This window comes from Schistocerca gregaria, chromosome X (genome assembly GCF_023897955.1).
Source record: "Schistocerca gregaria isolate iqSchGreg1 chromosome X, iqSchGreg1.2, whole genome shotgun sequence".
NCBI lineage: Eukaryota > Metazoa > Arthropoda > Insecta > Orthoptera > Acrididae > Schistocerca > Schistocerca gregaria.
The window spans coordinates 173,744,450-173,769,357 of record NC_064931.1 but is presented as its reverse complement, the minus strand read 5'-3'; the positions used below and the strand labels follow the sequence as shown (position 1 = coordinate 173,769,357).

Sequence of the window (24,908 nt, the reverse complement as noted above, 5' to 3'; positions counted from 1 at the left end):
TAGCTATGAACAATGAAATCATACTTACATTCAGTCCAATGTTACAGATACTTTAACACAAGAATAACTTAGAAATCAACTGATATCATAAAATAGAGTAAGTAAAAAAGTAAGTTCACCTCTAATGGTTTATGTAAAAATGTTGTTAGGTCAGGTTTCCGCCGAGGTACAGTAGGCTCTACAACAAGTCGCATAAATTCTTGATTCCTCATCTTAGACACCAAAAGACAGTCTGCAGCTTTTAGGCCCACCAGATACCGCTTGTATGAATTGGTGAGTACATTAAGCTGAAACATTAAATGCAGTTTTTGTCATTCTCCATTATCTGTACTAAGAAAATGAAACGATTTTCCAGTAAACTACCATTTCTACCACAACTGTACCTCTACTGAATTGGTGATTTTGTTACCTGGTTAGTATTTGCTTCCAGAAAATAGGATTGTCATTATTTGACGAACTTATCTATCTTTTCTTAGCACAACATCACTTACTTAGTTTTTAAACAATTTAGTTACATAGAAAAGGCGCTTTAGTTTCATAGAAAATAACATTCTCTATAAATGAATGTTTACGTTTTTCTGTGCCTGTCGGTAATACAGGGTGAGCATAAAGTCTTGCCCTGATTATAACAGTTTATTACAGAATAACCGTTTGACATAATAATTTACATTTGATGGTGTTACATAGGTTAGTGTCACTAGTATTTTTAAGACCACTTACGTCATTAAACCTCAACGTGTGCTCCCTTGGTAGTTCGGAGAGGCGGTATTCCAGTTCCCGCCAGGTGTTTCGTAACTTGTGTTCTGTCACAGTACCCACAGCAGCTTGTACCCTAGCTTTCAGTTGGTCGACGTCAGCATCTGGCGTGACGAAGACTCTATCCTTGATATAGCCGCATAAAAAATGGCAAGGGGCGTAATGTCTGTAGAGAGGGAGAGGGGAGGCCAGGATGCTGGATAGTTCCTTCCAATCTACCGATCCGAAAATGTTTCATCCAGGAAATTACGAACTATCAAAGCCCAATGTTGGGGGGGGGGGGGGTGCTCCATCTTGCTGGAACACCAGTTGCTGACGTCGACGAATTGAATCGATTACTCGATAAATAGTACAATTCTCAAGGCTGTCAATTCAACTAAGTACCTGGGTGTTAAAATTACGAACAACTTCAGTTGGAAAGACCACATAGATAATATTGTGGGGAAGGAAAGTCAAAGGTTGCGTTTCATTGGCAGGACACTTAGAAGATGCAACAAGTCCACTAAAGAGACAGCTTACACTACACTCGTTCGTCCTCTGTTAGAATATTGCTGCGCGGTGTGGGATCCTTACCAGGTGGGATTGACGGAAGACATCAAAAGGGTGCAAAAAAGGGCAGCTCGTTTTGTATTGCCACTAAAGATGGTTCGTAAACAAAAGAAACAAAATGATTGTGGCAGAAAACAAACTGCCTTTCATGCAGTGAAAATATGGAATACACCTCCATGAATGTTGAAACAACTAAAGAACGACGGAAAAGGGATAAAGTGATCTGAAACTTATCTTTCAACTGATGATCTGTAGACATTTATTTCAAGAGCTTCATAAACAAGCACCCTAATTTTCTGTTTAAATTGTTATTATGATTACGTAATTAATGTGGCTTTGGTATGTACTTCTTGTACTAATGTTTTAATTTGTACTACATCTTCATATCCTTTCCAGTGTCATTTAGAAACTATCGGCGTAGTATGTACAAGGGTATTTTATGCCTGCAAGCGAGGCGGAAGAAGTTGTGGCCACACATATTAAAAATCATAGTTGTTAATTTTTGAAAGCTTGCCTTTCTGCTAAAAGGAATGAAAGCACATTAAAACCATGTCTGTGCTCCATGTAGTAATAGGCACTGTGATGTTAGGGGACACAGCTACATAAGTAGTGGCTTCTTTGGGTACAAACTAAGGATAATGATGCATTCCAGGATTTATGATAGCAATAATTCTCAAAATTATTATTTAAGTTATTTTCTGCGTGCATTTCCTGCGTTTTTATCAAGAGTTCAGGACTAAATGTTAAACTGTTGACACCTAATTCATAGTGAATTACACTTCTCTTACCTTCCTCAAATAAACTCTACCAATTCCCGGAGCACACTGTTCAGCGTCATCTTGAACTAACTGTTCTAGTATATCTTCTGTTAACCGCAAGAGCTGAAACAGACATTTAACAACATGAAAAGTTATGTCAAATTACACCGAAAATTTAAGAAACAATTAATCTGTTAACTAGGGAAAAGAAAAGAAATTAGGGTACTGATTTAGGGTGGTTGGATGTTTGTGTAGGTTAGAGAACAATAATACCAGCCATCAGTTTTATAAACAGTATGGTAGTATTTTAGATTTTTGGAGAATTCTTCTCAAGATATTAGCAAATGTCACTCACAAAAATACTGACTGCAAGTAGAAAGAACGTACTGTAAAGTAAGGAATAAAAATGACCATACGTTTTGTAAGCCATACCTGTTCTCTCTTAGTTACAAAGTCCCAGTACATTAACGGTAAATATGTGCACAAGAACTAATTTTTCACTCTCCAATGTAATGTAAGCTGTTACTGAATTTCCAAACAGAAAACTGTGTGCCAGACAGGGACGCAAATCGGTGTCATTACCATCACTCTTATAGACTGAGCTGTGCAGTCACAACACATGATCCACTTCATAGCTCAAGTCCGCTAACAGGTATCCTGTCCACGGCCATTTCGAGAACATTTTGCCACACGAGCGATATAACTGACACAACACTCCCCTCTCCCCCCCCCCCCCCTCCACCCCTCCTCTTCCCACAAACTTTAGTTGCCTTTCCTTGAACACTTGGTAAAATCATCAAAAATAAATCAAACTCTAGTGGTCATGGAAATAGATTCTTTTCTTTTTTAAAAATAAGCACTTCAAGGACTGTTCTTTGTAACAGAAATAAATTTATGAATCTTATTCCAATATCAGATATTAAAAGAAGAAATAATTCATTTCCATTTAAGGTAATTTCTGAGATCTAGCTTTTATGAAAAGCAGAGAGTACTAGACCTACTGTATTGTTCCAGCTTCAGTAAACTGTGCTGTCTATTAAACTAAGAGGAAAGACTGAAAGTATAAACTTCCTCTCATTTTTTGTTTAATAATAGAACTTTCAAATTCTGTAATTTACAAAAAAGAAAATCACTTTCCATCATAATATGTGAGACAAAACTCTAAAAATTATCATGTAATTTTATATTGATGTGTTCAACATAAGACACTAACTCCGTAAGTTGTATGTTACATGTGAGGAAACTCAGCAGCTAAATTTTGGAAAATTTGCCATAAAATAGCTGAAAACCAATAAATATTGCCAACACTTTTATGTTCGCGACTGAAAAAGAAACCGCAGTTTTGTTGTGGTACGAAAGAGATATAATCTGTTACTTATAATAGAGTCATAAATATAGCTACATTTGTGCAATATACACTGCCCAACAAAAACAGTGGTGCTGCAACCAGAAAGAGAGGAGAAGATGAAACGAAACTACACAGGTTAAGAGGTGTGTGATCACAATATAGAATTAAATTTACAAAAACTTAACAGTATGAGCCTACTTCTCAGCATGATATCGCATTCGGTGGTACGACAGTTGATATCCCAGTGCGATCATCCACACCGAGTCTTTCCATGACTACCCTAAATAGCTTAAAGCAAATGCCGCGATAGTTCCTTTTGAAGGACAAGTCTGATTTCCTTCCAGTTCATTCCCTAATCCGAGCTTGTGATCTAATGACTTTGTTGTCGACGGGACATTAAATTAAAATCTGCCTTCTTCTTCAGCATGATGTTGCATTCCCTCCGGCCTGGATGCATACTCTGATTCGGTCGAAAGGGTTCCATAAAGCTGTTGTATCAATTCCTGAAGCAAGGTGGCCACAACTGTCGTAACGGGTCCTTCATAGCCCGGACAATGTCACTGGGATGGAGTTGATATCCTAGCTGTTTCCATACATGTTCTATCATGAGTAGATGTGATTATCCTGTTGGCCACAGGAGGACCCGAGCAAACCACAGACAGTGCATAGAGACATGTGCCATGTGTGGACTGGTATTGTGTGTTGAAAAATGGCACCACAATACTGTTGTTTGAGAGGTAACATATGAGGACACAGAATGTTTTTGACGTACTATTATGCCTTCAGAGTTCCCTCTGTGACTATTAACCTTGGCCTGACGTCGTACATGATGGCTCCCCACACCATGACGCCAAACCGTTGTGCTTCCCCAAAATATTGAAAGAATCGTCCCTCTTCCAAGGTCATCGCCATACTCGCCGAAGATGGTCATCCAAGGTAGTCCAGAACAGTGATTCATCACTGAACACAATGCGACGCGATTCATGATACCCGATCATGACACCACTTGACATGCAGCCATTTATGTCGTGGTGTTAAGGGCAGCCTATGCATGGAATGGTAATTCCCTAGACCGGCTGCTGCTAATCTCCAACCAGTGATGTGGGTTGACACAGAGTGTTGCTCTAAGTCCACTACTTGTTCACGGATTGAAAGCACACATGTGAAGCGGCTACAATGTGTTTGTTGCACAATATTGCAATCCTCACTTGTGGCGGTCAGATGTGGTCCACTGGAAGCTTGACGTGACGTTCTCACGCAGTCCAACATGGGGCCAGTCTCAAACCTAAATTCCCCACATATCTGGCTATTATACCATTCGACCAGTTGGCCAAATGGAGACTCACAATGGGGGCATTATCAAATTCTGTCAGGCGCTCATAACGTTGTGCCACACGAGTTTGCGGTAACACCGTGTCCTCCACCGTCATCACTCAACATCTGACGTGGTTCACGACACTTATATACCCTACTAGGTCGTGTAACAAAACTAAACATGAACAACGCCAGTGCACGCTGGGGGTCGCTCTACCTGTCACAGAGGATTCCAACTTAATTCCTTTACATATCCTATGATGGTATGTACGTGTACGAAGATACATTGACATCCGACCGTGCCTTCCCAGTGCTTTCTTTTTGTCGGGTGTGTGTACCATCAGTTTTCCATCGGGTAAAAACATTACAGTGAAATTTTTCTAGCCTTTCAAAATATAACCTGAATCTGTTGACCTCAAGATATCGCTTTCAGGGCTGAAGTTGACAGTCTGCACAATCGCTCTTGAGAAAGTGTTGACCTTGTCTTTATCAACATGAGTTTTGAAATACTCGGTTCACCACTAGTTACAGATAGAGCTAAAATCAGGAGGAGTCGTAAGCTTACGAAAGCAGGGTGAAAAATATTAATAAAATAACTTTCTGTGTTATCAAATAATGTGCTTTGTGGAGAACTCCCAGTAGGAAGAACGGTCGCTATGACCAAAACTCCAGAGTATTCAGTCTGTCTGCGTGTAGAGTCAATTCTGTGTGCAAGTGTGAGAAAGTGTCCTAAATGTGTGCGCAACATTTACCTGAGGCGAAACATCCTCTGAGGAGACATTCATCACAATCTCAAAGGTGAAATTTGAATCCATTTAGATAGAGACTTAATAGAAAAGTTTACATTCCAAATATATTTGTACTAATTAGAACAATATTTGATTTTAGTGGTGGCCCGTTACCAGAACTTTGCAATTGTCTCGGAAACGATTTGTTTGCGACCCACGTTTACCTGAACGCTATCGTTTCTGTTACCGTGTACTTTCATCCCTGCCAGTTTCGCTACTAATTATGATACACCCTACTTAGAAATTCTGCACTCGCCCGTAAGCAATCACCCATCTGGGCAGCCGCACGTGTAAGTGGTTTTTAGGTGGTTTCACGCATCCCACTAGGCGAACACTCACCTGGCTCCCATGTTTCGCCTCAGGTAAATGTTGCGCACACATTTAGGACACTTTCTCACACTTGCACACAGAATTGACTCTACACGCAGACAGACTGAATACTCTGTTCCTACCTGGGAGGGGGGGGGGGGGGGGGGAGATGGGAGGGAAAGGGGGGAGTGGGAGATGAATAGGAGACTGATGACCTTAACTGTTTCGTCTCCTTAAGCAGTTACTCGGCATCCGCCTAAGTTACCGCTTGTGTCACTTGAGTATTAAACCGACCCTGCTCCTATCCTAAATCTCTGCAGACGTTGTCGTATTTCTTGCCCGAGCAGCAATGCTGCTGTATGTAAATCCCTTCTCACATCATTTCACTTAAAAATATTTTCGTTTTCTTTTGCTTCAGGCAGTTTCTTCAGTGCCAGGCGACGTGATCTGGCAATGCAATTATCAAGTAATATTTGGCAGCTGTTCCTGGCAGAGCTATGTAAGGTTCCCCGGGTCAAAAAAATCCAAGATCTATTCCTTATATAAAGAAATAGTACATCTCTTTCTGCACATGATTCAAAGCTGGAAAGGTACTCTCACTTTAGTGGTCATATTGAGCGAGACTAGGCTCAAACCGCATAAACAATTAAACTTTCCTGGCTACTGCGTCTATCGTACCGACCGACCGGGCGACGCAGTGGCAGGTGGAACTGCAATCGTCATACACAAAGACATTGAGCACACAAACATAGAGCTCCCTGAACTGGAAAAAATCGAGGCCACGGCCGTCAGGGTCAAGTTCAATGGAGCCTACACTACACTGATATCCGTATACAACACACCTGAAAACATTTCAACACGCGATATCAGCACGCTACTCAACATATCACCGCGAGTAATAGTCGCTGGAGATCTGAACGCTAAACACCCAGAATGGAGCTCACGCATACGAAATCCCAACGGCAAAAAACTGTACGAACATTCACTAGGCAGAAACTACATCACACTAGCGCCGACTGAACCGACGCACATTCCCTATCAGAGGGGACACAGGCCAGATGTGTTAGACGTGGCCCTCATCAAGGGCATTACATCGACACTCAACGTTACCGTTGTAAACGATCTGCCCTCAAATCACCAACCTGTAATACTATACATAGAGGAAACACTGCAGCACATGGAACAACGCAAGATGCTGGACTATAGGCGTGCGAATTGGACCTTGTTCAAGGAAACGCTCGATAGCCACATCCCACCCATACACGAAATTAACGAAACAGCGCAAATCGACGAGGCAGTAGAAACCCTCACTAACGCCGTCCAGGACGCAGTGGCGGGCACCATACCGGAACGCACGCCACAACAACACAGTGCTGCGCTGCCCCAGGAAATCCTGGGCCTCATCTCGATGAGGAATCGCCTGAGGAGACAATGGCAGCGTAACAGGCGACAGTACTTCAAACGGCACATTAACAGGCTACAGGGTATCATACACAACAAAATCCAAACACACAGAACACAACAGTGGGACAACAAACTCGAAGGGCTGGACACCTCACGTCCTGGCGTGTGGCAACTAGCCCGACACTTCACCAGAGAGAAAATGTACACCCCAACGCTACAAGGGCCAGACGGATCTGCACACTCAGCGGAGGAGAAAGCAGAACTGATGGCCCGCACACTCGCAGCGTCATTCACTCCGAACCTGGTACCATCAGATCCAGTGTTCACACTTGCTACTGACCAGGAGGTTACACGCATTTTAGCCCAACCATCGCGCGATGACATTCGACATGCTAGCACAGCCGAAGTCTCCTGGGCTATAATGCATACCGCTGCTAGGAAAGCCCCTGGCCATGATGGCATTCAAAACCGTGTTCTCCAGGAGTTCACGGATAAAGCTGTAGAATACCTCACACATATCACGAATGCCATACTAAAACACCAACACTTCCCCGCCTTTTGGAAGACGGCCAAGGTCCTGATGTTCAGGAAGCCGGGGAAAGACCACTCCCTCCCACAAAATTACCGACCCATCAGTCTGCTGAGCGCACTCAGTAAGATCGTTGAGAAGGTAATACTAAAACGACTCACTAGGCACTGCATAACAAACGACACCCTGAGACCGGAGCAATTCGGCTTCAGGAATCACCACTCAACAACACAACAACTCCTCCGTGTCGTTGAATACATCACACATGGATACAACATGAACAAAGCAACTGGCGCGGTGTTCCTGGACATCGAGAAGGCTTTCGATCGTCTGTGGCACAACGGCCTAATACGCAAACTTAGCGACGCAGGGTTCCCAGACGGGCTGGTGCGTCTCATACACTCATACCTCACAGACAGGAGTTTCAACACTGACGTGCAGGGAAAACAATCAACACGACACGGTATAAACGCGGGAGTACCCCAAGGAAGCATCCTAGGGCCCCTGCTGCTTAACCTGTACATAAACGATCTCCCAACCACACACAACACAACGATGGCAATCTACGCGGATGACACCGCCATCCTCGCGCAAGATTGGAAACCATCAAACATTACGTCACGATTACAGACTGCACTCAGAGCGGCTGAGCCTTGGCTGGAGAAATGGCGTGTTAAAGTAAACGTCGACAAGTGCGAAGCCGTTCTGTTCACAAGAAGACCGAAACATCTGCGCAAACATCGGCACTGCAGACCAATAACACTACATGCACGCCCAATACGTTTCTGCGAGAAAGTTGGTGTCTGGCTGGACCGGAAACTACTCTGGGGGGACCACATACAACACATGACCAACAGAGCAAGCGCGAGGCTCAGACAACTCTACCCTATGCTCAACAGGCGTAGTACACTGAACAGACGGGTGTCGAGGTCCCTATACACGACACTTATTCGACCCCTGATGACGTATGCAGCCCCTGTCTGGGGATACGCTGCGCCCACACGTCTGCGCCGTCTGCAGATCATACAAAACAAAGTACTCAAAATCATAAGCAATGCTCCACGATACACACGCATCGCGGATCTTCATCGGGAATACCGCCTTGAGACTCTCACGGAGGTAATCCATAAACTCGCCACGAGACTATACAGAAACTCTAGACACTCGCAGAACCCGTTTATTCTGAATCTGGGGAACTACGACCACAACCATAGATGGAAACATAACAGACCAAAAAAGATACTTGCTAGGACCTAACGTCTATGGCCAAGTGCACGCAAACACAACGGTACAGGTGAGCCCCTGCCTATCAGCCACGACTACTGGATAACCAGCTGTAACACACCTGCCGAAGAACCGGCAACACGCAGGGAAGCCGTACCGTACACAACATGCAGACAAGCTACACCCACCCCTCACACAGTGAGATGATTTTTGGCCAATCACCCACTAATATATAACGAACCTTGATTGTTTCAGGACGGTTTCAGGAATGCAGCAGCAGCAGCAGACCAGGACACATCGCCATCGCGTCACGGTATGATGCATGATACCCACACTAACAAACCCAACCTTGCATGAACTGTCGCAGCTAGTAAGCCACTACTGCTCTTACTACCCATCCCACTGTCGCAGAGGTTTTTTTCCCACGGCACGAGCCTTGGCACTTTTTTTCCTCTGCTCTTCAAATCGCTACCCTCATTCGCGGTTCGCCCACAATCTATCACCTGATGGACCGTGTTAATGCGTAATCTTACCCAGACGCACGGATAACATCACAGCCCAGCATCCTGTGATCCACTAATTAGATAACTAACAAGTTGACGGAGGTGACAGTAGAACTTTTGGTTTGGTCACCACGTTGGTGCGGGCGTGGAGGGGCCCCATCTCTGTCTTTTTTTTTTAGTGGTCGTAAAGAAGAGAGAGGCGACTCTTTTCGCGGGTGGTGACGCATTTGGCCCCTAGTTCAGTGTGTACTTATACATGCTGCAGACTTTTAAGGAGCAGCAAATTTTCTTCTACATTCCAAAGAGAATGATTAATGAAATATCTACCGAAACATGTGGATATTGACGCAGTATACTCAGCGGTGATAGTGCGAAAAACACTATAGGCGCAGAGGGCGCTATGAGAGCTACAGATTAAACTACTGCGGAACTACGCCACTGAAAACCAAGAACATGGGCGAATCACGTGACCCATGGCTAATATACGGTAACAGGGACCGACACCGCTACTCTCCAGCACTTCTCTGTTTAAGCTTTGTGTCAGCTACTGCATCCTATCTGCACATAGTACACTTTGGGCTGGCTAATGTTACTGAGGTTCTCTCGGTTGACACCGGCCTTCATTGCGAACTTGTTTCAGCTGAGCTTAAGACGACCTCGCTTGCCATGGCAGTGGCTGTTATTTTGATCCTGTTGGTGTTTAAGTTACAGTACTGTATTTCATACTGTACAACAAAGGAGCTGGGAGACTCACAGCTTCTGAAGTAACTTCGGATTATCGCCAGTGCAGAGTAGCGACAGAAAATATTTTAATGCTGTGGAAGTATCACGCTACTCAAAATTCCAAATGTCGCTACGGTGACGACTGCATCCTCCCAGCATTGTTACAAAATGATAGGAAAAAGGATACTCGTGTCTTTTTTTTCCGCCTAGACAACGCTCCTACGCGCCTCGTCGTCCGGAATTTCTGACTCAGGAGATTCTTCGACACAACAATACTGAAGAGATGTCTCAAGCTGTCTACTCATCTCTCTTCCAGCGATTTGTAGCTTTACCCATGGTGGCCTTTTTTATGGTCGAATCGCTATTGCATCAGCTGTTTTGCAGTAGACAAAACAAACTCCTACAGAAGCGTTCCTAACTGCCAGGCAGCCATGGCGCGTACATTATGTAACTTGATAATTGGCTCAATCTATTATCCGCCCAACACGTGCGGAAAGTAGCTTTATATCAACATCCATGATCTCCCTTAGCGTTGCTACCTAGTAAAGCGGAACTCGCAGTTCTGAATATCGTCTCATGCACATGTGGGTTTTCAGTGTGGCGATGTTTTGTCATTGTCCTACATAGCTAATTGGTTTCAGAGACCAATAAATTAATTAGACTGGCGTGTGGATGCGACTTTGAGCTGGCTTAAGTTCTAGCGAAGTAAACGCTTGCTTCATTACGCTATCGCAGTAGGCCATCCCTAACCACACGCTGACGCATTTCCCATGTTATCAAACCTTAAATACTTCTCTTCACTTAAATAAATCGTAGCAACCATTTTTCTCATATCTCGTCGCTGGAACTATTCCTGTATTGAGTGTGAGCACACAATTGGCATTCACCCATTCCCTACATGAAAATTACGACGGCAGTTCGTTTATTAATGTTCGATCGATCGCGAAATGGAAAATACACTAAAAATCAAACATGTATTGTTTGCAATAGTTAGTTACAGCTTCCAGCTACTTTTCTACATAGACGCCGCCCCGACTTGGACTTTGTCGTAACATTCATTGTACCAGCTTTGGCTCTGAGCACTATGGGACTTAACTTCTCAGGTCACCAGTCCCCTAGAACTTAGAACTACTTAAACCTAACTAACCTAAGGACATCGCACACATCCATGCCCGAGGCAGGATTCGAACCTGCGACCGTAGCGGTCGCCCGGTTCCAGACTGTAGCGCCTAGAACCGCTCGGCCACTCTGGCCGGCTGTACCAGCTTTCCAACACCCTCCTCATAGAAGGCAGCTGCCTGTACTTTCTATCAATTCTCTGAGCTGGTCTGCAGCTCGTTGTCTGTGCCAGAATGTTGTCTTCATAGCCAGCAGTCATGGAAGAGGAGATGGACAGAGGGAGCCAAATCCGGGCTGTATGGTAGGTGATCAATCACTTCCGAATCGAAAACCCAGCAAACAGGACCGTATCCATTGCCCCTGCAATGTGCGACCGAGAATTGTCATAAGGAAGGAAATTTATGACAGTTACGTTATATGGGTTGCATGAAAGCAGGCGCAATCTCCCAGCAGGCACTAATATTTGTAGGGAGACAATATTTTCTAGGCATGTTTACGTGCTCTCTGTGCGCTCAGAACTGAAAAGAGTGAGCCGACCACAGTGGCCGAGCGGTTCTAGGAGCTTCAGTCTGGAACCGCGCGACCGCTACGGTCGACGCCTCGTTTGGTCTAAGGAGCGTAAATATTGGACGATTGAACAGTGGAAAAACGTTGTATGGAGTGACGAATCACGGTACACAATGTGGCGATCCGATGGCAGGGTGCGGGTACGACGAATGCTCGTTGAACGTCATCTGCGAGCTTGTGTAGTGCCAACAGTAAAATTCGGAGACGGTGGTGTTATTGTCTGGTCGCGTTTTCATTGGAGGGGCTTGCACCCCATGCTGTTTAGCGTGGCACTATCACAGCAAGGGCCTAAATTGAAGTTTTAAGTACCTTCTTGCTTCCCGCTGTTGAAGTGCAATTTGGGGATGGCGATTGCATCTTTCAACACGATCGAGCACCTGTTCATAATGCACGGCCTGTGGCGGAGTGGCTACACGACAATAACATCCCTGTAATGGACTGTCCTGCACAGAGTCCTGAATCCTATATAACACCTTGGGAGTTTTTGGAACGCCGACTTCATGCTAGGCCTCGCCGACCAACATCGATACATCTCCTCAGTGCATCACTCGGTGAAGAATGGGCTGCCATTCCCCAAGAAACCTTCCAGCACCTGACTGAACGTATGCCTGAGAGAGTGGAAGCTGTCATCAAGACTAAGGGTGGGCCAACACCATACTGAATTCCAATACTGCCGGTGGAAGGCGCCACGAACTTGTAAGTCATTTTCAGCCAGGTGTCCGAACACTTTTGATCACATAGTGTATCTGTTGAGAGGCCAGGGAGAAGTGTGGCTCCTGATATGGGGGAACAGCCTTTTCAGCAATTGCAGGGGGAACAGTCTGGATGATATACTCACCTGCTCTTGTAACATCGGCCGAAACAGCCTTGCCATGCTGGTACTGAGAAAGAGCAAGAGGAAGATACAGCCGTAATTTTTCTCGAGGATTTGCAGCTCTACTGTGTGATTAAATTATGCCAATTCTCTTCGATATTCCGGTGGTAAAACTGTCCCCAGCTCGTATTTTCGGATGGGGCCTACTCAGGAGGATGTAATCATCAGGAGAAACATATCGAGCGATCTACGGATCGGAGCGTGGAATGTTAGAGCCCTTAATTACACAGGTAGGTTAGAAAATTTAGAAAGGGAAATGGATTGTTGGAAGTTACATATAGTGCGAATTAGTGAAGCTCCGTGGCAGGAGTAAATAGATTTCTGGCCAGGTGAATACAGAGTTATAAATACAAAATCAAACAGGGGTAATGCAGGAGTAGGTTTAATGGTTGAAATGGCTCTAGCACTATGGGACGTAACATCTGAGGTCATAAGTCCCCTAGAATTTAGAACTACTTAAACCTAACTAACCTAAGGACATCACACAGATCCATTCCCGAGGCAGGATTCGAACCTGCGACCGTAGCAGCCTCGTGGTTCCGGACTGAAGCGCCTAGAACCGCTCGGCCACCGCGGACGGCTTTAAATGTTGTGGAGGTTCTAATCTGATAACAGAAAAAGGAAGAGAAGAAGAAATGAAGGAGGATGCCGCCTAGTAGAATTTTGCACAGAGTGTAATTTAATCGTATGTAACACTTAGTTTAAGAATCATGAAAGAAGGTTATATACGTGGAAGAGATCAGGAGACACCGGAAGGTTTCGGATTGAGTGTATAATGGTAAGACAGAGATTTCGGAACCAGATTTTAAATGGTAAGAAATTTCCAGGGGACACTGACCACAGTTTATTGATTACCAACTGTAAATTAAAAGTAAAGAAATTGCAGTAAATTAAGAAGATGGGACCTGGATACGTTGAAAGAACGAGGGGTTGTTCAGAGTTTTAGAGAAAGTATTGACTAGAGCAGGGGAGATGAAAACTATAGAAGACGAATGAGTAGCTTTGAGAGATGAAATAGTGAAAGCTGCAGAGGATCAAATAGGTAAAAGATAAGGCCTAACGGAAACCCTTGGATAACATAAGGGATACTGAATTTAACTGAGGAAAGGAGAAAATATAAAAATGCAGCAAATGAAGCTGACGAAAGGGAGTACAAACTTCAAGAAAATGAGATTGACGGAAAGCGCAAAACGGCTAAGCAGGAATGGCTGGAGAACAAATGTAAGGATTTAGAAGCATATTTCACTAGGGGAAAGAAAGATACCGCCTACAGGAAAATTAAAGAGGCTTCTCGAGAAATGAGAAGCAAATGTGTGAGTATCAAGAGCTCAAATGGAAAACCAGTCCTAAGCAAAGAAGGGAAAGCAGAAAGGTGGAAGGAGTATATAGAGGGCCCACTTAAGGGAGATGAACTTGAAGACAATGTTACGGAAATGGAAGATGACGTAGGTGAAGATGAGATGGGAGACATGATACTGCGAGAAGTATTTGAGAAAGCACTGAAAGATGTAAGTCGAAATAAGGCTCCGGGAGTAGACAACATTACGTCACAAATACTGACGACCTTGTGAGACCCAGTCATGGCAGAACTCTTCCATCTGGTATGGAAGATGTGTGATACACGAAATACTCTCAGACTACAAGAAGAACGTAATAATTCTAGTTCCAAGGAAAGCAGATGTGAAACATCCACCAACTTGAAAAAGTAACTAGCCTTTAAGCCAGAATAGTAAGAATCACTGACAAATCGCAGTGGGAGAAATATTGTCAGAGAATCTTGAAGAGAAACCGCTCACAAGCAGGGACGAGCAGGACTACGTACACAACCACTATGCTAATGAATGTTCGACTCAATTCAAATGGAGCCGTATTCTCCTTACAGGTGATCCAGGCGATGGAACATAAAAACTGCAACCCCGATGGAACGATCGAGAAAGGGTGCAGTCTGGATGGTTGGCGATTAAAGAGGTATGAAGTAGCAGAAACGGCGTACCATTAGCAAGAGTTTGGCACATTTTATATTCAGAATTAGCTACGAGAACGCTTTATGCATAATGGATCAAAATTTGTAGAAAGTTGATCAAAAGCAAACGTGAAAACAAATTTCTCAATGATATTAGGGCAGTTTCAAAAAGAATCAAACCATTTTTGTGAGCTAATTTGACTTTGGATGAGACATGTGTCCATCACAACACACCAGAAACGAAACACAACGAAATCAGGGTATGAAATCCGGCGAGCCTGCACCAAAAATTTGATTTCAACTCCTGTAAAAGCATTTTTTAGTGTTCCCAGTGTGCAAAATGGATTATTCATATTGATTACTTCTCAAAGAATAAAAAAAGAGAAATTTATCCAGTGTTTTGAACTATCTATATAGGATTAGTGGCATGGATAGCAGCCCATGCACATAATCACATGGGGATTTTGGTAGTGGGTAAGCTGAATGGATTTGAAGTACGATTTGCGGAACATCCACCTCCATTTGTCAGATTCGCCAGTTGCTCACTTCGACATGTTCTTACATTTAAAGAATTTGTGGCAGAAAAACGTACTGAGTCCAATGAACAAATTATGGCACCCGTAGACGGAATTTCTGAAGACTTTCTAAAATCACCGTTCAGAGATTTAATCTTGTCGTTATGAAAAATACTGAATGACGTGCACGGACCTAAAGGGAGGATAAGTCGAAAAATAAGTATGTTTTGATGAATAAAGACATTTTTCGCTGCCAGGTTGCGAAATTTTCATCTTTAGGTTGTATGTAAGCAGGAAAAGTATGACATACAGGAACGTGGGTCTAATTCCTAAGGTTGGCGTTTCTATTACTAGACTGTTTTAACACCTACATATATTATTAGCAATAATGTAAAGAAAGTGTTACCGGTTATATGTTTATGGTCGATTTTCTTTTTCAGATTATTTTCCGTATGCACACTGCAGAACTAAGAAACACCACTTCGGTACAAACAAGCGTTGCATCAGTCCTGTACATTGCAGAGCGTAAGGTGGAACTAATTCTGTCACAAACATGAGTAAACTGAGACGGTTAACTTATTACTGACACCCAATAAAAATATATCGTTATTTATAAATGCCAGTGTCAGAAAGAATTTGATCGACATTTTGATACTGAAAATGAACTCCATGCAAACCAAACTGATAAATATCATACAATATGTTGAAAATTGTACCTCTTCGCAATTCTGGAAAAGCGTTTGATGCTCATTCGAACTGAGAAGGTCTTTCCTTTCACTAAGGGGTAGCAGGAACCTACTAACTCCAAACTGCAGCACACCGGCGAAGTGCTGCTCTTTGTACATAAGTTGATAAACGGCTTGCCGCCTGGCGTCCTCTTGATTTAGTGGTTCGATCTGGAACAGAAACAGAATTTGTGACATGCGTTCTGAAAACAAAAGGATCACATAAAAAATTTCAAACATCAGAATGAGTTCGTTTTCTACGGTAGCTAAAGCAGCAACTTAGAGGGAACATCTTCTGAGACAGAAAGTACTTTATGAGAAACAGCAGGGTGAAGAGGTGGACCCATGAACCACCCTGGTGACACAGAAGGTAGTATGAATTGTGTAAACAAAGCACTTACTCTCTGTGACTTTTCAAGTATGATTGGTAATTATGGTGGAAGAATGAAAGCTTCCACCCAGTCGGACACAGAAAATTTGCTGCGTCAATGACTGTATCCCACAAGAGCTGAAAACTGCAGTACGTGTACTGCACTTGGCATTTATTTTTAAATTTTAAGGCAGGTTGAAATGTTTGAGAATATCCGGATTCGATTTGTATTTTTATGCTAAAATATACAAGACTGAGCGGCTGGTCCTATAAGCGAATAAAATTTCTGTTGGTGGCTGCAGTGTTCGTAATTTTGTACCTTGGAGTCACATTCTGATTTCTTTCTTTCATATATCAGGACACTTTTGATTGGTCTGTGAATATATTCCCAGACTGCCCTCTTGCTACAACTTCGTCATCCACGGGAAGATCGTGTATGTTATTTGTCTGAAGATGATAGGAAATCTGTCATGTATTTTTACATTTTATTTGTTAATATATTGTTTATTGTAGGCGAACTGAGGGGCACAGCCAAGAATTTGTGTAGCCAGATGCGAGAAACTTCACTCAACTCAATCACTGTAATACGTGGAAGGCAGTAAATTCTGCTCGATGTAATAAATGCGGCTCTTCTATTCGATCCGGATGTTGCACACCAGGTCCGAAGACATATCGCTCTGTACGTTGTGCTATGCCATCAAATCATTCTGTTCGCTATGGTCAGTGTTTGTAATTTCTGGTAATGCTTTCAGTACCTGTAGTTTCTGATTTCCAAACAAGCACTTTTCAGTTTCCTAAATAAAATAAAGTGTAGAACATAAATCTTCACGCTACTATTCCCCATGCTTCATGTCGTTATTCTCTGATGTGCTATAATGACTTTAATCTCCGAGACAGTATAAGAAATGCAATATCTTTCGTTTGGATTTCGTATCACGGTATAGGAGGGACTAGAATCAGAAATACCCCTTGTTTAATCAAGGAGCTTCTTTTTTTCCTTACCTTTTTCCATGCAAATCCTAAGCTATCACACACGGAATTCTATTTTGCCTTGGTAGCTTCAATTGTGTAACGTAATATGTCAGTCAGTCATAGAACAGTAGATTCATTAACAGTTGGCACTCAGATCTGGTAACGTTAGTTTTGCAAGCACATTTCCATGCATCAAACAAACCTACTAACTGCTGTGATTGCAAAAAAAAAAAAAAAAAAAAAAAAAAAAAAAAAAAAAAAAAATTGGCAAAATGGTTCCAAACTTTAATAATTCACTAACAAGGTAGCATTCCCAAGTGTAATTAAATGAACTTGATGAAATTTGGCGGATCGTTAGAGGGGGCGAAATAGTGCAATACGTATTATTTTGTTTGCGCTCAATTTCGCTTTTAAGAGGTTAAAAAAATCCCGAAAGGTAATTTGGGATAAAAAAAGTTGATGTATAATTAATGTTCTTGGAAACTGTGTAATCAACTTGTGTAATAATTTGAAATTTTGCAAAATACCTCTAACAATTAAATAATTTTGAAAAATGTAAACTTTTGTTTTAACATAAATTACAGAAGCTTTCAAGCCACATACATCCCTGTGTAATAAAGCTGGTCCCTGAAGTACCAGTTTTGGAAAATATGACGTACACAATGCGCTGTCGGAGTATTTTCAACATACCTAATTAAAATATTTAAACATTTATTATTATTCTAACTGTTTAATTTACTTATATTTTCATGTTTTAAATTGTCATTTTACGTTTTACATTCACGTTTCTTTTATTTTTTAATTTAGCATTTTACAAACGTGTGTATTGTTAGTTGAAAATAATAAGTAATTCACCATTGTGATAGAAAATAACTACAATAATGACAGTGCAAGGAAATGCTTAAAACATGACTTATTTTTGCCGGCCGCGGTGGTCTAGCGGTTCTAGGCGCTCAGTCCGGAGCCGCGCGACTGCTACGGTCGCCGGTTCAAATCCTGCCTCGGGCATGGATGTGTGTGACGTCCTTAGGTTAGTTAGGTTTAAGTAGTTCTAAGTTCTAGGGGACTTATGACCTCAGCAGTTGAGTCCCATAGTGCTCAGAGCCATTTTTTTACTTATTTTTAAACCACGAACATAAAATGAACGAAATTTCTTCACGTAATTTTAAGGACGGGGAAGACAATATAAAATAAAATTCAGTAGGGTTTCAAACTGTCATCGGTGATTCTCTAAATAAACTGATTATATCAGGCATATTTCAGTACATTAGTAAGCCTTAGCGAAGAGAAATGATTATGTACTCTTGAGTGCAGCTTGATTATATTGTTTTCCGGGGGAGATTAACATCATAATCATGCAACAGAACTCGATCTGAAAGTCTTCTCACAAAGCTCTTACAACATCGAAAGCCGTATACGTCGCACGGCTGTACCTATGCCGCCCCTTTGGGATCACCAGATGAGCAAGTTCCTTGCCCTCAAGTATGGTGCTCTAAACGATTCTTTCACATTGACCACCACAGGAATCTAACAATAACAGATATTTCTCTCTTACTAGGAAAGGAAACGTCCTTAAAATATCTTTTGATCTGGTCAGGCGTTTGTTTATTCGGTTTCGATGTGTCACAAGGACATTTGGGACTTCATAAACAGGTTCTCAAATTCTCGGTCCAAACTCACCATTACTTTTTTTTAAAAAACTATGAGAAGACGGGGGTAAGTGAAAAAAATATCGTTTTGAGCGTCATACTCGAGGACACGAAACATCTGATGATCGCAAAGGGCTCGATGGCACAGGTAAAGCCGTGGAACGTATACGGCTTTCTATGTTGGACGAACTTCGTGATAAGAGTTTCAGATCTAGTCCTCTCGAATGATAATGATGTCAGTCTCGAACTGAGAAACAATACAGTCAAGCACTAGCACGTAAGCAATTCTCTTTGCAAAGGCTAATCAATGTATTGAAGAATGACAGACACAAATGAAGATATTTAGATGATCATCCGTGACAGTTTGTAATCGTGCGGAATGTTGTTTTATATTGTCGTCTCCGTCGTGTATGTTAAGCGAAGAAATTTAGTTCATTTTGTGTGTCTGGTGCAAAAACTCCCTATGTTTTAAGCATTTCCTTCCAAATTATCAGTATTTTAATGTCCTCTCCGTTGTGTATGTCACGTGAAGAAATTTCGTTCATTTCGCGTGCCTGGCGCCAAAAACGTTACGTTTTAAGCATTTCCCTTCAGATGATGGTTCAAATGGCTCTGAGCACTATGGGACTTAACTGCTGAGGTCATCAGTCCCCTAGAACTTAGAACTACTTAAACCTAACTAACCTAAGGACATCACACACATCCACGCCCGAGGCAGGATTCGAACCTGCGAGCGTAGCGGTCGCGCGGTTCCAGACTGTAGCGCCTAGAACCGCTCGGCCACCACGGCCGGCTGAAAGTACTCCGACAGCACTTTGTGTACAACTTATTTTCCGAAAATGGTATTTCATAAAGCAGCTTTATTACACAGGTATGTATGTGGCTTGAAAGCATCTTTAATTTATGTTGTAACGAAGGTTTCTATTTTTCTAAATTAATTAACGGTGGGAGCGGCGTAGAGGAGGTATTTTGCAAAATTTCAAATTATTACACAAGTTGATTATACAGTTTTCAAGAACATTAATTACGTATCAGCTTTTATATACCATCGTTTTGAAGCGAAGCCGCAACAAAGAAGCGAAGCCGTCCGCAGACGTCTAATTGTCTGTGTGTGTACTTCCGTTACTACAAACAAGCTCATTTCCTGCTTCAAAGTATGTGACGTGGCTGTGCAATCCTGCTCGGCAGAGTGCAAAATATGTCTGTTATCTCGGATGCTAGAGGTGTGGGGCCATTGAGACCATGCAAGGCGCTGCGTACCGCATGACAATCGTCGGATTTCGACAAACGCGAGCAGCTATACCACGCCACAGTAAACCACAATCTAAACAGACCACAATGCAGCCGCTGTCGAATTACGCGTGACGGTAAACCATTCTCCTTCCTACAAGAGGCATTACGCGATCTTCTCAAAAACAACCTATCTGCAAATTCCGTTTTTCAATGAGAAACTCGCTGCGTACATTTCCTCGCATACAGGAATTAAATGACGTCATTCCTACTTGACTTGTATGTTTGCGCTGAAATGATAATTGTTGCATACGAAAGCTTGTAGTACACTTCATGGCAGCTAGTCGTTTGTTGTATACCACCTTCATGATACTGCAGTTTAAATGGCCACCAGTCTGGATGAATGACGAAGAGAAAGTTAAACCCGGTGCAGCGCCAGCACGTAGCCTACTCACTCAAAGAGCATCCAGGGGCACCGAGCTTAACAGCTCACACCACAGGTAAACAAATACCAATAGCTCACAAGCCCTGACATTATGAGTCGTTGTTTGAGGGACGCGAAGGTAAGAGGAAGTACGAGGAGAGCCCTCTCTGCTGCAGAAGAGGAGATTTTTATGATTAAAGCATCTTTGTGGCTCAAGCAAGAGTCTTATAAAAGCGTGCCAGAAACAGTACTGTTAATACAAATAACTTGTGACTTCGCAATGCTGTCAAATAACAGAAGGAGGTTGGCAGCTGCAAAACATTGGTATGATCGATAAAGGAGATGGATTTTCACTTAAGGGGAGGTTTACTATCTTTTGGTTCAAAAAATCGATTTTTTTAAAATTGCATTTTTGGATCCACAAAAGTGTTTAGTATCCACCCATGCAAAGGTTTTTCCGAATACAGAACGAAATTGTTTGTTATTCGCGGTTGAACAAAAACATGCACCTGCCTGAAATCGGCCTTGTTCACGCACCAGTTTTTTTTTCTTTCGGAGGACGAGTTATTGTACGGGTTCTTGGGAGGAAACACACAAAATTCAAATGGAAGTTTGAACGCGTGTGTTTGGAAGTTATCCCCCAAGCATTTGCATTCTGGTGCGAAGACTGTGGAGACTGCGACTTTCTTGGCAGTGAGCAGTTTCAACGAAGGGTATTCAGCAATTCTGAAGACCATGACAACGATGGACGTCACCCTGGGACTCTATTCAACGCAGTTCTCCAAGCATTCGGACGACCACCGGATTCAAGCGGCCGAAAACCGCTTGTCACCGGCCGTACGAGTGGCTCTGTATCAGCGCAGGATGGCCCAGATATGGCAGAACGCCCTCTATGTGGAAGAGGAAGGACTAGTTTATGGACCCGGAATAGCAGATTGAAAGTAAGTTGCATGATATTGCATTTATATGTAGTAAAAACTTCAAACGAGGTTTTTCTCGAAACGACTTTTTTTCATCGCGCGGTATGGTAACTTCAAGTTTACTGAACCTATTGGTATGATTCTTTGTTTCCGACGAAGCTAACTAAATTGTCTAGGAGTTGTGCCACTTTTATTCCGATCCATCAACTATACATATTTTTACTTGGCCGACGAAGTCGAAAAATCAGTGAAAAACACCCTATTTTTTTCAAATGGCCGCCATCTTGTTTCCCATGGTCCAAATAACTTAAGCGAGGTACAACTCCTAAAGACTCTTATATAATTCGCTAACGTCGACTCAATTTTGATTTCAGACGAGCCGGCTGACCAGTAACATACCGCGCGTGGAGGTCTACATCGAAATTTTGTTTCGTTGCGACGGCACTTCCCCCTTTGCTCTTCGACATTTCCGGACGAAAAAATTCCAGTTTGTAGAGGAAATATCACTAAACATGTTGACCAAATTTGATATTGATATCTATAACATATCCTGAGAAAAAATTCTCAAAGAACATGCTTTTTTCGGGCAAAAGATAGTAATCCTCCCCTTAAGACATTCACAATCTTTCTAGAAATGTAAGAGTGCGTGCTGCAAAGTAATACCTTCGACTTTTTTAAAATGAAAACTCTTAAAACCTCATAAATAAAACAAATCTTATTAAAATTTTACATCGTTGTTCTTCATGTCTTAATATTTATTTCTCTACATAATCACCTTGGCGACCAACGAGAGGCAATTTTGTTTATAGCATCACTGTAGAATGTATGACTTTGTTGACAGAGCCACAATCTCACCTCTACTTGTACCGCTTAATCATTATCAGAGTTAAGTTTTCGAAGGTGTTCTTTAAGTTTTGGAAACAGGTGCATATCGGGTGGGGCCCATTAGGGACTTTATGGAGTATGATGGAAGACAGTGAACCAAAGGTTCGGATTGTTGCAGATGTCGCAGCGCTCGGGTGTTGTCTGGCAGTGTGATGGCGAAGGAGATGGTGCTACATAGATGGATGATTAGAAACTCAATTAGAGCACGCTGTTTCTCACGCTACGACTCAGTTACGTTACACATCGCCACGTTACACGCTACAATTCGGAGCCCTCTATTGGCAGAAGGTTGCAACTTGCTTCAGCGAAGCAGGAAAGTCGACCGAGTATGTACGACACGTTATACTTAGCTCAAGCAATACTGCGAACAGAATAGAAAATTAAGAGGCATTGCTTTTCAGCATTCCGTCGTAGTATTTTAATAATTGTTTAAATTAATTAGTTTTGGAATAATTTTACGAATTATCGACTGTTGTTTGAGAGACGCGAAGGTAAGAGGAAGTACGAGGCGAGCCCTCTCTGCTCAGAAGAGGAAATTGATCGAATCTTCGCTGAACTGCAAAGACGTCAGCTAACGCATACTAAACGTACCAATGCACACGCACCTTCAGCCAGTGCGGAGAAGTCAATGGAACAAGGAGAAGGTGTATTAAAACATGTGAAATAGTCTTCAGAAGAAGGCTCTATTTATGCTTTCAGCCATGAGTACAGTTGATCGAGAAATGCGTGACACTCATTTTGTGATTTTCCTTAAATCTCCCGTCGGAGGTTCGAGTTCTCCCTCTGGCATGAGTGTGTGTGTTGTTAGTTTAAGTTAGATTAAATAGTGTCTAGGCCTAGGAACCGATGACCTTAGCAATTTGGCCCCATAGCACCTTACCACAAATAAATAAAAAGAACTTTAAATCATTCTTAGTTGAGCTGTCGATGTTGTTCGACGTAATAATTGCTGGTAAGGGACATCACATAGATTCAGTTACCCCAAGCGTTAATGCGTACGTAATGAGTAACAGGTCTTTCTCTAGTACTGATGTGCGTAATTTTGACCGGAACTCCTGTGGGAGTGAGTGATTTTCAAGAATTTGTATCAGTAGACAACGTAGCCGTCCACACCTGAAAGGGGAGAGGTTACTTTTGCTTCATAGACATAAACCGCTGTGGAGTAAAATGTTATTCTAGCGTAATAGTGCAGGTCAGAAATTCCTGCAGCTACACTACTGTCCATTAAAATTGCTACACCATGAATATGACGTGCTACAGACGTGAAATTTAACCGACTGGAAGAAGATGCTGTGAAATGCAAATGATTAGCTTTTCAGAGCATTCACACAAGGTTGGCGCCGGTGGCGACAACTACAACGTGCTGACATGAGGAAAGTTTCCAACCGATTTCTCATACACAAACAGCAGTTGACCGGCGTTGCTTGGTGAAACATTGTTGTGATGCCTCGTGTAAGGAGAAGAAATGCGTACCATCACGTTTCCGACCTTGATAAAGGTCGGATTGTAGCCTATCGCGATTGCGGTTTATCGTTTCGCGACATTGCTGATCTCGTTGGTCGAGATCCAATGACTGTTAGCAGAATATGGAATCGGTGGGTTCAGGAGGGTAATACGGAACGCCGTGCTGGATCCCAACGGCCTAGTATCACTAACAGTCGAGATGACAGGCATCTTATCTTCATGGATCTTACGGATCGTGCAGCCACATCTCGATCCCTGAGTCAACAGATGTGGACGTTTGCAAGACAACAACCATCTGCACGAACAGCTCGATGACGTGTGAAGCAGCATGGACTATCAGCTCGGAGAAAAAAATAGCTCTGAGCACTATGGGACTTAACTTCTGCCGGCCGCGGTGGCCGTGCGGTTCTGGAGCTGCAGTCTGGAACCGCGGAGCTGCTACGGTCGCAGGTTCGAATCCTGCCTCGGGCATGGGTGTGTGTGATGTCCTTAGGTTAATTAGGTTTAAGTAGTTCTAAGTTCTAGGGGACTTATGACCTAAGATGTTGAGTCCCATAGTGCTCAGAGCCATTTTTTTTGAACTTAACTTCTGAGGTCATCAGTCCCCTAGAACTCAGAACTACTTAAACCTAACTAACCTAAGGACATCACATACATCCATGCCCGAGGTAGGTAGCGCCTAGAACCGCTCGGCCACCGCGGCCGGCTCAGCTCGGAGACCATGGCTACGGTTACCTTTGACGCTGAATCACAGACAGGAGCGCCTGCAGTGGTGTACTCAACGACGAACCTGGGTGCACGAATGGCAAAACGTCATTTTTTCGGATGAATCCAGGTTCTGTTTACAGCATCATGATGGTCGCATCCGTGTTTGGCGACATCGCAATGAACGCACATTGGAATCGTGTATTCGTTATCGCCATACTGGTGTATCACCCGGCGTGATGGTATGGGGTGCTATTGATTATACGTCTCGGTCACTTCTTGTGCACATTGACGGCACTTTGAACAGTGGACGTTATATTT

The 24,908-nt window shown here is 42.8% G+C and overlaps 1 protein-coding gene across 1 annotated transcript in view; it reads right to left on the bottom strand.

Moving 5' to 3' along the window:
* LOC126298975 (uncharacterized) overlaps positions 1-24,908 on the bottom strand; it is a 974,877-nt gene that overhangs the window by 377,968 nt on the left and 572,001 nt on the right. Inside the window, exons 8-10 of the mRNA XM_049990596.1 lie at positions 15,960-16,139; positions 2,094-2,186; positions 120-287 (exon numbers count right to left, since the gene is read on the bottom strand). Coding sequence (XP_049846553.1) covers positions 120-287; positions 2,094-2,186; positions 15,960-16,139 — 441 coding nt within the window. The remainder of the gene's footprint in view (positions 1-119; positions 288-2,093; positions 2,187-15,959; positions 16,140-24,908) is intronic.